This window comes from Mytilus galloprovincialis, chromosome 11 (genome assembly GCF_965363235.1).
Source record: "Mytilus galloprovincialis chromosome 11, xbMytGall1.hap1.1, whole genome shotgun sequence".
Classification (NCBI taxonomy): domain Eukaryota; kingdom Metazoa; phylum Mollusca; class Bivalvia; order Mytilida; family Mytilidae; genus Mytilus; species Mytilus galloprovincialis.
In genome coordinates, this window is record NC_134848.1 from 81,612,520 (window position 1) to 81,627,354 (window position 14,835).

Consider the following 14,835-nt stretch of genomic DNA (forward strand, 5'->3'; position numbering starts at 1 on the left):
GTTAAGAAAATTGCAATTTTACGTACTTTTAGACCCGGTCTGAAAAGAAACACTGTGTATGATATTTAAAAACACTTGTATTTTTTAATTGTTCAATCATTTATCTTTAAAATGATATATTATAGTGTTAAATTATCTGTTATCCAAATATTGGATTTAGTCGTCATAGTAGGGGGGAACCATTGTATTTGGAGAAATGTTAAATTTCTAAAATTAAGGGTTTTTTTGAGGGAGCAAAATGATATAACGCAATTTTACACAGCCTTGTGAGTGTGGTCTACTTAAACCTTAGCATGTTAGCTAACTTTAGGAAAAAAATTGGAATGAGTAAATTTGATAGTGAAATTTAAACCCCTTTTGAAAAAGACAGACATTGCCATTTTTTCAAAATTTCCTCTTTTTAATGACTGACTTCAAATCTTTGACTTCTATTTAATATAAATAATATTACTTCACAAAATGGATTTGTTCAAGAATAATACTTAAAGTTCAGTTACAGATGGAGAAACTGTGAAAAAATAGTCCACATTTAGGTTTGCTATCTTCCCGGTTTTAGCCAGCCCTATTTTGGAGCTCTTCAGAAAAGAGTCAAATTTCAGCATAAATATGCAGCCAGAACTTTCAAAACATGGTAATCAGATATGGCCCTACATTTCTGCTTTTTTGAACAATTTGAAAACTTAGTTACTTGTTCAGAAGATTTAAAACCCTTATTCACATTTACAGAAACTGATACATATGAAATTTTAACGGAGGCTGGTATACTTCCAGATTCATTTGAACATTTATGTGTGTGCAGTGCACATTTTTCATTTTATTCGAGAAATAATCAAAATAGAAAAAGACGTAAATTGTGTGAAGTGCCAATATCCCTCAGTTCTCATCCAAAAAGCCAAAATGTACCCGAGAGAGGGAGGAAGACCAAATCAATCACAGGAGGAAGACCCTTAGATATTGTCGGAGTTCAGAAGATTAGAGAACATTGCGGAATCATTATTCCAGTCAATACTAGTAAGTATTTTATCAGAGTTTTCAAAGGCAAATCATCGTTTTTTTACTTCCAAATCATAAGGTTTGGGCCCAGGGGCATGTATAATAGATGTTTTGGAGCGGAAATATATGCCAGTCGACTGGTAATAAAACGGAATATGTTAAAAGTTGATAGCACTGTTGGTATAGTGTATAACGTACACCCGTTGAATGGCATATCAGTGGCTGATCCAGAACTTTTGATAAGGGGGGGCACATTGACTGACCTAAAAAGGGAGGGGGCTCAAGTCATGCTTCAGTGATTCCCTAAAAAATCAAACAAATTTTTCCTACAAGAGGGGACATTTTTTGATTGCCAATAAAAGGACTATCACAAGGGGGTCTCATTGGGGGGGGTTCTGATCCCAGATCCTGATTAATTACTGTTTTGTCAGATTCCCGTATCGCGCTTAAACTATGTACGTAGGCAATTCTCATTTTATTTGTAATTTCCCCTGTCCCGCTATACTTCATTTCTGGCACAATAATTTGACTTTCACATATCATGCTTACAAAAAATGGACATTCCCATGTTACGCAAAAATAGACCCATTCACACGTGTTCAATAATGGATTAAAGAACATTATAGGCCACTGTACAGCTTTCAGCAATGAGAAAAATCCATACCATATAGTTGGCTAAAGAAGACACTGACATGAATAAAGTGAAACAATTTAAATGAGAAAACTAATGGCCTAATTTGTAACAAAACGATTAATGAGTAGCAATTTTACACACAAAATTTATAAAGTGTTACGTCTCATTGTGTACAACTAATTTATGCATACGAGAGGTAATATTCTTATTTAAAAATAAAGTGTGTAACTACAATTAAATTCCTAACATTCTATTGATCACCACAATAAATTTCAATGACTGTAAAACGAACCAAACAAAAAGGTCCTAATTTTTATTTTACAGAAAATCCATTTAAAGATTGATGTTTTTTTTTTTTAATTTCAAAAGAAGAAAAAAAAAAGGTGACACGAACTAGCTTATAGCAAAACAACATTATATCTTACACTCGTCCGGCAATGCATGTATGATCAAAAGGAACCTAATAAGAATATGCATGTAATGTTTGTCACAGGATGCAATCAATTCATCATAAATACAATGTAGTACACTTTCAGGTAACTCTTAACTATGTTGAGAAACACGTGTCATTAGGAGGAATAATACTAAAGATCCTAATGTCATCATTGAGTTGTCAATAAAATATCTTGTATTATAAACTGATATTATAATCGTATTAAATCATAATTATAAAGTATTCTTATCTTTAATAGGTATTTGCATTAACTGTAGAAGAAAACTTTTAGACAACATAGAAGAGCCAAAGATATTTCATGAAATTACAGCAGATAAGGTATCTAAAAAACAAAACCAATCCTGCCTATAATTAAGAAAAAAACATGAAATTCTGGGGTTTATGGATTAGCATTAAGAAAATTTTCATAGCAGCACTTAGATGTATATGTATTGATATTATAAAAAAGAAGATGTGGTATGATTGCCAATGAGACAACTATCCACAAAAGACCAAAATGACACAGACATTAACAACTATAGGTCACCGTACGGCCTTCAACAATGAGCAAAGCCCATACCGCATAGTCAGCTATAAAGACCCCGATAAGACAATGTAAAACAATTCAAACGAGAAAACTAACGGTCTTATTTATGTAAAAAAAAAAAATGAATGAAAAACAAATATGTAACACATAAACAAACGACAACCACTGAATTGACAGGCTCCTGACTTGGGACAGGCACATACATAAATAATGTGGCGGGGTTAAACATGTTAGCGGGATCCAAACCCTCCCCCTAACCTGGTACAGTGGTATAACAGTACAACATAAGAAGTTTAGAACGAATTATAAAAATCAGTTGAAAAAGGCTTAACTCATCAGATAGACAAAAATACAAGTGGACGTGGCCCGGTACTTATATATCCCGACACAAAAAGACACAATGAACAGATCTGAGAGTACTGAGTATATACTATAATAGATAATTTTGAATCATTTTAACATAGAATTAAAAGTACATACTACACCTTTTTTATATTTTTAAATTAATGTCGATTTAGAGGTCCTCGTTGCTTTTATACCATGAAACAATTACAACAGTTGAAGAACAATCTGAATGTATGGTAAAGTTAAATTGCAGTACAAAAATCATTTGAAGTTACTTTTTTCCTTTTTTTTACAGTTGCACAAAAAAAATTAATATTATCCAACAATAATTATTGGATATATATCTATTATGTGTTTACAACTCGTCTAAACATCAACCCGACAATGTTAGATCTGTAAATGTATCTATTATGTGTTTATATAAATGAAATTTGTATATATCAATATAAATGTACATATTGTATATACATGTATCTATGTAACTGCAAGATATATTAACCTTGTTAAATATTACATCCTTTTATATACATGTAACTTAAATTTTAGGATGATTTTGAAAAGGATACCAGTAACCAAGACAAACCATACGACCTAAGAGAAACGACATATGATTTAGTAAGTTGTATAATTTATGTTAATTTTGGACATATATATTCATAATTTGGTAAAAATTGTGTTTAGGGAACTATTGTCTATTATCATGATTATAGGAAATCACAATAATTTTGTAATTGTGATGTTTCATATATGCATCTTCATGCGTCAGATTCTCTAGTATCCTGCTTTTAATGCGTTAAAAGCTATACTACATGTATATAGATGTAAGAAGATGTGGTATGAGTGCCAATGAGACAACTCTCCATCCAAGTCACAATTATAAAAGTAAACCATTATAGGTTAAGGTACGATCTTCAACACAGAACCTAGGCTCACACTGAACAGCAAGCTACAAAGGGCCCCAAAAATTACTAGTGTAAAATCATTCAAAGGGGAAAACTAACGGTCTTATCTATATAAAATACGAAAAACAAGAAACACTTAGGCCAAATAAAAATATATGTGTGGTTCCAGTTACCCTACCTACCCTACTTTTTAGTCTCTAAAATAGCCTACCCTAAAGATTTTTTTGCCATTTTTCATTAAGCACTGTTAAAGTCAGAATGTTGCTCCCATAGAATGTAAAAATAAAACATAAAATTAAAAAAAATCCCTACCTACCTACCCTATTTTTTTTAAGATCTAACTGGAACCACACATACTTTTTTATTTGGCCTTCGGAACCACATAAACAGACTAGTCTTGTAAGCTCTATGTTATATTGCAGAGTAAAATCAATAATCTTACAGTGTAGGAAAATATTTAAAAAAAAATTTGTGCTTTGAAATAGGAGAAAAACTAGATGAGTATTGCTTTACAACATCTTTCTAAAACATGTATTTAATTTTCATCTTTTCCTATACTGTACTTAAATTGTATTTGTATATACACATCAATTACATGAATAATATGTGTAACTTAATAGCAACAATCATAGATTAAGTTATATACTTGCAATGAACAAATGGTATGCACGTTCATATAATCATGCATTGTACATTAGAGTATGATGTTTACTGAATGTCCAGTGGCAAATTTTCATGCAATTTCAGGACAAGACAATTCAGTATGATTAAAGATGAAAGACAAGAATATGTTAATTTAACAGTGTTCCATTATTAAAAAAAAAAAAAAAAAAAAAAAAACCAATTAGTTGACCTTTAGATTCACTCTTCTCCATTCATTCTTACAATGCAGGATTTATTTTGTTATTCAGGATAATTTTCAAAGTTCATATATGGTAACTGACCAATCCAGCCAGAATACAATTTTCTCAAGTCAGAATACAATTTCCTCAAGTCAGACCACAGCAAGTACAATAGAGGACTTTAATAGAGAACATTATGTCGATCTTTTGAACAATTATTTGAACTCCAGAAAGGTATCAGCAATTAGTTTGTCAATTCAGAGATGGAAGGACAGCAGTAAGAGGACAAGGAGAAGATACCAGGGTCTGTTTAAGGAATGCTTCTACACCATAATTGACACATTTTTCCCAGGGGAATATGATGATATATTTAACAATATATGTGAAGATGATGAACACCAGGATGAGGATGATAATGGTAATAGTAAATTGATAACCGCTCTTGTTGAATCCTATGAAAAATCTTCTGCCTGGCAAGTAAGGAGACAAGTTTTATCTGTTCTAGCAATGAAACTCAGCTTTAGACAGCTTATCAATTACAAACCAGGATTGACTGAATATAGATACTATGTTGCACAGAAACATAGCATATTATACGGTTGTGCAATACCACCAAGTGAAACATGTAAAACTAGGAATAAAATGGATCAGGAAAAGCTTTCGAATTTCTTGGATTTTATTACTTCTAGTCACATCATCAAGGATCTGCCATTTGGAGAAAGACATCTGAAGTTATCATCAGGGGAAGTTATGGATGCCCCTAATATAATAAGATGCATGGGACCTGCAGTCATCATTCAACAGTACCAGGCATATTGTGAGGAGAATGAGATCACTTTACTAGGTAATTATTTAACCTTATCAAGTTAGTAGTTCATATTTAAAGCTAAAGTTTTCCTAATTGAGAAACTGCTTTTGATTTAAATATTACTTGAAGATAATTAATACTAAGCAAATTGTACTGTAATCATCATATAAAATTAAAAAAACAAAAGGAGATGTGGTGTTAAATGCCAATAATACATATCCATTAACACCAAAGGAAATGATGAGATATATTTCAGTTGACCTTATACCTTTCAACAATAAGCAGCTATCATACTTGAAGCTTTAAATGAAGTTTTTAGTAAAGAGGTATTTGAAGATGGGGGGATGTGAAAATTCATTAAATTATATAACGAGATTTTACACAGCTCTAATTTCTAGCTTTAAAAAATAATTTGTGAAAAGTTTCATAAATGTACTTTGATAAATGACTTTTTTTAATGTTTCAGGTAGTAGCACAATGTTTAGGATACTTTCGGAATGTTCAGCTACTGTCAGAAAGTCACTGGAGGGACTAGACTACTTTGTTGCTGAAGGAAGCAGGGGATTTCAGGTATTTTATAATTTTGGTACACTGTATCAAACTTGTGCATTGAATGCCTACATATGTACTAGTATTAACAAATATTATTAATTCAAGCTATTATTTGTATCAAACTTATTATCAATTCAAGCTATTACACTGTATCAAACTTGTCTACATATGTACTAGTATTAACATATTATCCTGATAAACCAAGAACACATGTGTTGTCAATGTAAACATCAACAAAGTCATAGGCAAAATAGCAATAAACAGATTATCAAGGGGAAACACTCTCATTTGAAAAAATCAGTGATAATTTATAATATGTTGCCATAAGGTTGAAATAACTGAAAAATTAGGTCACTAGAACTAACATTTTACATCTCAGAAACCTTGGTATGTATAACATATGAGTTTAAATGTCCTACTATTTGATTTGTTCTCACGGTGTGCTAATTTATGTAAACATATGCATGATATGTATTAACATATATATTGAAAAAAACCTCATTAAATTTTGTTTTGCTTCTACATTCAGGATCTTCAAGATATTGTTCTGTCAGAAGGATACCCAAAAACATCAAATGGGACTGAATTGAACAGACTGTTGTTAGAAGCAAAACGATATATGAAAACAGATTACAAGGTACATTATTCAATTATGTAATAGCACATGATATTATCGCAGAAATTGAACCAAATTTCTTGAACTAATATGGTCAATAATCCTCTTTGAGGTGTTCAATTGCAATAATCATATTGTCAGGCAACATATTGAATGTAGGAGTAATATAAACAAGAATGTAAATATTTGAATGTCTCCCTTGCTTTACTGACCATTCATTTTATGTTAAAAGTCTTAAAGAAAAAGATTTTACTACAAATATCACAATTAACTTAACATTTTTTAAAGATTCATGACAATGAGGTCAAGGTCAGATAAATCATGTCAAACAGACATTAAACACCTTACAATTATTACATACACCAACATAGTTGACATTTTGATTATGGTAATTGAAAACAGACCTAACACAAAAACTTATCATTGAACCATGAAAATGAGGTCAAGGTTAAATTATACCCGCCAGGCAGACATTTACGCCTAAAAATCATTCCTTGCACTAGATGTTGTTGACCTATTTTTTTGGAAACAGACTAGACTTAATAAAAATGGCAATAAAAATTCCTGATTTATTTGTTTAGCAGTTGATTACCATCAAAATTTTGTGAAATGATAAATATATCTTAGTGCCGCAAAAGAATTCTTCTAATATAACTAATCTTACACCACCTTACTTTTAAGTTTAATTTTCGTTTTTTATTTATAGGTTCATGTGTCAGGGGAGAATGAGGTAGCTGACCATTGTAGAAAATTTGCTTTATCAAGTACTAAAGAGGAACACTTCAAGGATAAATGCAACCATGATCACAATAAGGTTTGTGAATCTTGTGAGCAGTTGAAGGAATTATTACATGGAATTTTGAAAGAGGTAGAAATAGTTAATGTTACAGATCAACAGACAAGAGATGATATTGTATATAGAGCTCAGCAAGCAGTGGAGAGCATTTTCCTTTGGAAGAGTCATATCTTAAGAGCACGAAACCAAGAAGCTGCAAAAATCATTTCTTTTCAATTCAATGAAAGAAGATGAAATTTTTGTTGTATTTGATTGGGCCATGGAATATCTACCCCGCAAATATAGAGAAGATCAACTTGATTGGTTCGGTAAACGAGGCATATCATGGCACATTTCTGTTTGCTTCCGAAGAAATGCAGAAGAGTTGCAATCTCTGACCTTTGTTCACATTTTCGATTCACAGATTTCACAGGACTCAAAAACAACATCAGCAACAATTTGTGATGTTCTTAACAATGTTTTAAAAGACAATCCAGAGGTAAAATCTATACACCTATGGTCAGATAATGCTGCATGTTATAAATGTGCTGATACTATAATCAACATCAATAACAACAAGCCTTCAAAGGGACACATTGCATCATATAACTTCTGTGAAGCCCAAGACGGAAAGGGGGCCTGCGATAGAGCAGCTGCTACATTCAAGAGTGGAATTAAGAGATATGTTAACCAAGGAAATGAGGTTGTGAATGCTAAGCAGATAAAAACAGTAAGTATTCAGGAATGAATTCTTTTAATTTCTAGACAATCATGTTGTAATTTCTACAATTTCTAAACCACATACATGATACATGGCAGATGGCAGAATTTAATTTTTGGTGATGTTGTATAATTGCATATGATACAAATATCGACTCAATACCAGAGATCTTTTTAAATTTACAGGCTTTATAAACAACATTGATGTTAAATAGAAAAGATGATACCCCATTATAATAATAACTTTACAAATGTCTCTTAATGTAAAGGCTTTGTATCCCATTTTACAACATTATAAGTCCAGCCATACTTCAAATCTGATATTTGTATCTATGAAAGAGTGGTGTTAAAGTTCATATAATTTTTGGTTATAAAAACCAATACTTTTAAAAATGATTTATCAGTAATACAATAGATAATTTAATCTGAGACATCACTCTAGACAAAAGGAAGAATTTTAGTCTGATACTTAAGTAAAAAGTCTTACATAGCTTTACTGTTTGATATCTTATTTAAATTAGCCAAACCATAACATTAGAAAGATGGTTGCCCTTGTAGGAAGCACTGACTTTTCTATTGATTGAAACAGATTTTTATTATTGATAAATACAAATATTAGATAATTTGTCTTGTTTATTTCAGGCCATTGAAAGAACTAAAAAAAATGTTAAATGCCAAATTAAAGTTGTTAAGATCCAAACCAGAGACACTGCTACGAAGAATGAAGCTTCTATACCTGGCATAACATCATACACCAACTTTGTGTTTGAAAATGGAGGACTTAGAGTTTGGAAAGCATATGGTATAGGACCAGGTATGCAAATTATGAGAAAAATTAATTAAAATGGTCTTTTTAACATTTATCAACTTTGCTTAAACAGCAGTAAAATGTCTGGGGCATATTTTTTTTTACCTATGTCTGTCCTTTTTATATGACTGCAAAAAAATTGCTGTTGTATATTGGTATCACGTAGTTGTTGTATTCTTTGGTTTTCGCACAATAACTTTAGTATACGTCAATAGAAATCTATGAGATTTAAACACAAGATATATGACAAAAAAAAATGTTGGGATTAATTTGGGGGGTTATGGTCCAAACAGTTTAGGAATTAGGGTAAAAAAAGGCACAAATAAGCATTCTTCTAGTTTACAGACAATTACTCATGGAATGGTGTATGGGTCTCTTTGAAATTATACCACAAGTTTCCATACCACAAAGGCAAAGCAAATTGTTTTGTTTGTCTGCCTCACATTTGGTATAAGAATTGTTTGATGATTCCACTGAACAAAACAATTTTAAGATTGACTTTTCACATTGAGAAGGGGTGTTACTACATGTACTACAAATGCCTAATGACATGTTGTGGAATTATTTGGCATGTTAGTTGGCGGTGCACATATTTTGTCTGTCTTAACCTTTTACTGTTTCAAGCTTTTATCAGAATTTAGTTTTTCTTAATTTACCATAGATCTAATGACAGAAAGTGTATTATTTTGTATGGGAGCACCACTTGTATATTTTTGATACAGCCGTTTCCATTTGTACTTTACTTCCCTCATGACTGAAACAAGTATCTGTAGCACATCATTTATACTATGCATAACTAGTTTTCAAGACCAGAACACAAGAATAAAAAAACGAATAACTAGTAAATTTACAACTACTATATTTCGCAGGTAGAATACATGTATGTTAAAACTATTATGCAAAAAAATATGTGATTGTGATATGTTTTAATAAAAATTTAAACTATATGATTTTAGTTCTGCTTATTCCATGGACTACAATAGTAAAGACCAGTCAGTATGCTCTATGTCCGTTGTTGGTTGAGGACGAAAGTTGCACTGAAGATTTATTATCCTTTGGATGTGTAAAAAAATAAAAAATGAGGAAAATAATGAGGAGAGTTTATTCACATGTCCTACAGATGGATGTATGAAAAGTTTTTCAAAATACAAAGATCTAGAATTGCATCTTCATGTGAATAACTGCACTTTGGTTCCAGAAAAGCAATGTAGGATAGATTTAACCAAAACACTCTATGTTGAAAAATTAAAAACCAGTGAGACCCGACCTGTTGTTAAATTTTCTGACACAGTTCAGAGCTCTGGTGAAACAGACTTAGATCAAGGATGGGCTTTGCGGAAACAACGAAAAACCACTCGCTTTAACGATAAGCAAAAGAAATTTCTAGATGAGAAGTTTAAACAGGGAACCGTAACAGGAAACAAAGCTGATCCTACTGAAGTCGCTAATGAAATGAGACATAAAAAACTAGCAAATGGAGACAGAATGTTTGAAATTAGTGAATTCCTTTCTTCGCAACAAATAACCAGCTACTTTTCTAGGACATTCAGGAACTTAAAAAGCAGTTCAGATCAGGATCAACTAGCAGCAGCTCAGTTTGAACAAAATCTTACAAATTTAAATACTTCAGTCTTGTCTAAGCTGTCTGCAACCAATTAAGGGCATATAATACAGATATAAATTTTGTAGATTTATTTCCTACATAATTTTGCCACAACTTTTCTTTATGATTTGAAATCTAAATAATAGTATGCGTATAAAAATATACCTTCATGACTAACTTTCTTAAGATATTACCATTTGATTTTGAATGTTTGAGGTTAAAAGGTAAAGAAAATCATACTTCAAATCTTTGCTGAAAAAAATCAAATATTTCAAAGAAAAGAAAAAGTTCACTAAGTATTTGGTACATAAAGAGTTGAGTATTCTTTAAATAGGCTTTTAAGAAAGTTTCAAAGTTAAAAGATACACTTTAGTAAGTTAACATAAAATTGTTTTGAATTTTGCAATGTGTAATAATTACTCTTGCTGCTGTATTATTTGCCCATATGCAAATATATGAACAAGTTATTATTTCCCAAATTATATGTAAATTTGTATATACATCTGAAACCATTTATTGTCTCCTATGTTGTCATTTCACACGACTTTCGTCTGTCATATGTCCGCTTACCTTTTGTATTTTGATGTCTTTTTATGAAACCTTTATGTACACAGAATGAAATTCACAAGGCTACATCATTTTTTTTATTTTATTTTAACTATTAATTTTTTCTGGAAAAGGGGGTGGGGGTGGCTATTGATTTGTTCTGGTTTATTGCTATTGATTTCTTTTTAATGTATTGAATATTATTGAAACATGAAAGGAGATGTCCTCACTATGTCAGTATATTTTGCTAATCTGAATTGCACTTAAATGTCCCTTCTATCTGTCATGTCTGTATAAACTTAAATTTGACAACATTTCATATAAACCATATGTTTTGATTGGTCCATAAAGTATTTGCAATAAAGAGGGAGGGGACTTTCAGTTATCCAAAACTAATTTTAAAACAAGCATTAGAATAAACAAGCAAATGTTAATAGAAAGAAAAAGTTATTAATTTAATGATTATTTAGATTTAAATTGGGTTTTTTTCTTAAAAAAATTGTGGTTTTTAATGAAAAGCATACACAAAAGTTTGTATTGTGTACGTTTGTGGTAAAACTAATTTTCCTCAGAAAAGCAGATATATTTTTGTCTTGTTTTTCTATGTAAAACTGTTATTTGTTAAATAATGCTAATTAAATATTTCATACTTTCACAAAAATAAGACACATTTTAGCTTATAACGTTTATATCCTACAATATATAAAAAAATAAATGCATGAAGTTTTATGCTAAATGACCTTGAATTAAAGACAATGACCTTGAAATATTTTTTTTTTATAAATTGTTTTCATTCATTCTAATTGCATAATGTTTTAAACTGCTTATGTTTCACAAGTTATAATATATAAAATTGAGAAAGGAAATGGTGAATATGTCAAAGCGACAACCACCCGACCATAGAGCAAACAACAGCCGAAGGCAACCAATGGGTCTTCAATGTAGCGAGAATTCCCGCACCCGTAGGTGTCCTTCAGCTGGCCCCTAAAATATGCATAATAGTACAGTGATAATGGACGTCATACTAAACTCCGAATTATACACAAGAAACTAAAAATTAAAATCATACAAGACTAACAAAGGCCTAATAGTATGCATGTCAATGCTTACTGTAATTAAAGACAATCTATGGGGTATGAGAGATTAAATTTGACTTAATTTTCTCACATTTCATGAAAAATTTAAAATTGTAAAAAAAAATCGGTAAATTCACTCATTCTAAATTTTTAACATATAATTGTTGAATATCTTAATTTTTACTGGGTTATTAACAATTTGGCTGGAAAAATCGCGAAAATATATTTTTTTAATATGAAAATGTGTTATTTTTGGAATTTGGAGGTTCTTTATACTTTTGGAAAATATGCAAAATTGACTGAATAATTTCCAATTTTTAGCTTTCCATATTTCTTGTTGCTTTTGCATATTTGAGTAGACCTTATCTTATTCATTTCATGTGCAAACAGTATATTAATATTTCAGATCAATAAAATATGATAATTTCATCACAAAAATACCAGTTTTTTGCTTTTTTGACCATTTCTAAGCAAGTTTAAAGGGCAAAATTTATGACCATGCGTAACCATGGCAACAACATAGAATTTGTTCAAATTTAATTTATTTTTTTATATTTAGGTTATATTGACGGTCTATATCATTACACTCATGCACAATATTAAAGTAGCATACATCGATTCAAATTAGCATGTGTGCTTTTAAAAGGTTAATGCACTATCGTTATTCAGGTATTTTGCCCTTAAGTTGAAAGCACCCTCTTATTAAGTATGAATTAAACATTTGGTAACATCTCGCAGCATGTATATAAACTCATCATAGATACCAGGACTAAATTTTGTATATACGCCAGACGCGCGTTTCGTCTACAAAAGACTCATCAGTGACGCTCGAATCCAAAAAGGTTAATAAGGCCAAATAAAGTACGAAGTTGAAGAGCATTAAGGACCAAAATTCCATAAAGTTATGCCAAATACAGCTAATTTCATTTCAATTTGAACAATCGGTCAAGTTTGAAAAGTTGATACTCCTGTTATATATTTTCCTGCAAGACAAGTTCAATACACTCCCATCTATAATATATGATGTCACATATAATTTGAACTACAGTAAAAAAACCTGCATTAGTGAATCAAATAACATGGAAAGGAACTAACATCATAAATCATTTAACCTAAATTAAAGTAATTTGTACACTCTATTGCCAAGGCGAGTTTTGCCAAATAATATGGCATCTTCTTTCTCAGAAATGTCACCCAACATGTATCCAGACTGCATAGAATATGTTATGTTTTAGTTCACAGATAATACAAGATTGTTTACAGATTTAACCCAGAATCAATAGGTTAGCAGTTTTGTTACTACTCATGCTAGTGTTAACCTGACATTACCTGTCTATCTAACTTACTTTGCACTTTAACAAAAAGACATCTGTGAATATATTTTACTCAGTTGTGTTGCTTGTCTATAATGTACCTATAAATTCCAGTTTAACCCGCCAGAGTTGTTTTCAAGTCAGGAATGTGACAGTTGTTGGCCACTTGAGTTTGGAGTTTCCGTTTGAATTTTCCTCGGTGATAAGTATTTTTGTGAGTTTACTTTTCCTTGTCACTCAATGTTGAATAATCCCTATAAAATACAGTTGTTATCTGTTTTATATCTTTAAAAATTAGGAAGCTTAGTGCTATAAACATTACCAATTTTAGATTTTTAGATATATATTTTTTACATCAGTTTACATACTATCTGTGTGGTATGCTTTATCATTTATCGTCTAATCTTTTAATTACCAAACGTGACTTATTCCCGATTGTGACCGTTTTGCTGAATGTGAATTCGCATTACTATAAGACGTGTTTCTGTACTTGTTTATCCCAAATTCATGTATTTAGTTTACATGTTTAATGTTATATTTGTAATTCTCATCAGATTTTGTCAAATGTGTTGACGTCTTCTTATTATATATTTAGGTATGACGTATAGAAAAATTAACCACCTCCTCTTTATTAATTATATTAAATTTTGTACGATTATTTACGTTTGAAGTTGGATTCATAACAAACTGGACATATATATATTACAGTTAATTGCTATTAATAAGTATTGCAATATGCATTTTGTTTAAATGAATTATCAGTATTTAGTTCTAAATCAATCCTAATTCTATCTCATTTTTGAATGATAGTTTTTCATATGTGACGTCATGCTGTTTCTAAATTTCATAAATTCAAATGTGGCATAACGTTTCTGCCTTTTCGCCATCGTATGTGACGTCACAATTTTTTTAATTACGTTGACGCTTGGACTGATTTGGATGTGTGTCTATTTTGTGATAAACTTGGGTTTAGTTTTCTGTAATTAGTTAATATTTCAGTTTCATTATGTATTTCTCTTTCATATTCATTTGTTAACATTTACTGTTTGCAATAGCATTAAGTATTCTATATAATAAGGATGTTCTTATCCCGTGCATAAAAACAATGCCGTATTTGTCAAAACCTTTTCAACTTTTAATCTTCAGTGCTGTACAACTTTGTACCTTTTTCACGTTCGATCTTTTATATCTAGGCGTTATGTATTCAGGTTTAGTTTTCTGTAATTAGTTAATACTTTAGTTTCTTTGTGTATATCTCTTTCATATTCATTTGATAAAATTTACTGTTTGCAATAGCATGAATTGTTCTATATAATAAGAAT

The 14,835-nt window shown here is 30.7% G+C and overlaps 1 protein-coding gene across 1 annotated transcript; it reads left to right on the forward strand.

Moving 5' to 3' along the window:
- Nucleotides 1-225: 225 nt before the first annotated feature.
- Nucleotides 226-11,964, forward strand: LOC143052891 (uncharacterized). Its single transcript, XM_076226052.1, has 9 exons — nucleotides 226-1,011; nucleotides 2,320-2,399; nucleotides 3,499-3,567; nucleotides 4,766-5,540; nucleotides 5,971-6,074; nucleotides 6,586-6,693; nucleotides 7,379-8,177; nucleotides 8,810-8,981; nucleotides 9,932-11,964. Exons 1-7 carry the CDS (start codon nucleotides 642-644, stop codon nucleotides 7,700-7,702), a joined length of 1,830 nt encoding a protein of 609 aa, XP_076082167.1. The 5' UTR covers nucleotides 226-641; the 3' UTR covers nucleotides 7,703-8,177; nucleotides 8,810-8,981; nucleotides 9,932-11,964.
- Nucleotides 11,965-14,835: the final 2,871 nt, after the last annotated feature.

What these genes read in the sequence shown, in the direction of transcription:
- LOC143052891 (XM_076226052.1), top strand. Translation starts at nt 642, where the DNA reads ATGGCCCTACATTTCTGCTTTTTTGAACAATTTGAAAACTTAGTTACT. An exon ending in CATTATTCCAGTCAATACTA is followed by an intron (nt 1,012 to 2,319) that starts GTAAGTATTTTA and finishes TATCTTTAATAG; the next exon opens with GTATTTGCATTAACTGTAGA. An exon ending in GAATGAGATCACTTTACTAG is followed by an intron (nt 5,541 to 5,970) that starts GTAATTATTTAA and finishes TTAATGTTTCAG; the next exon opens with GTAGTAGCACAATGTTTAGG.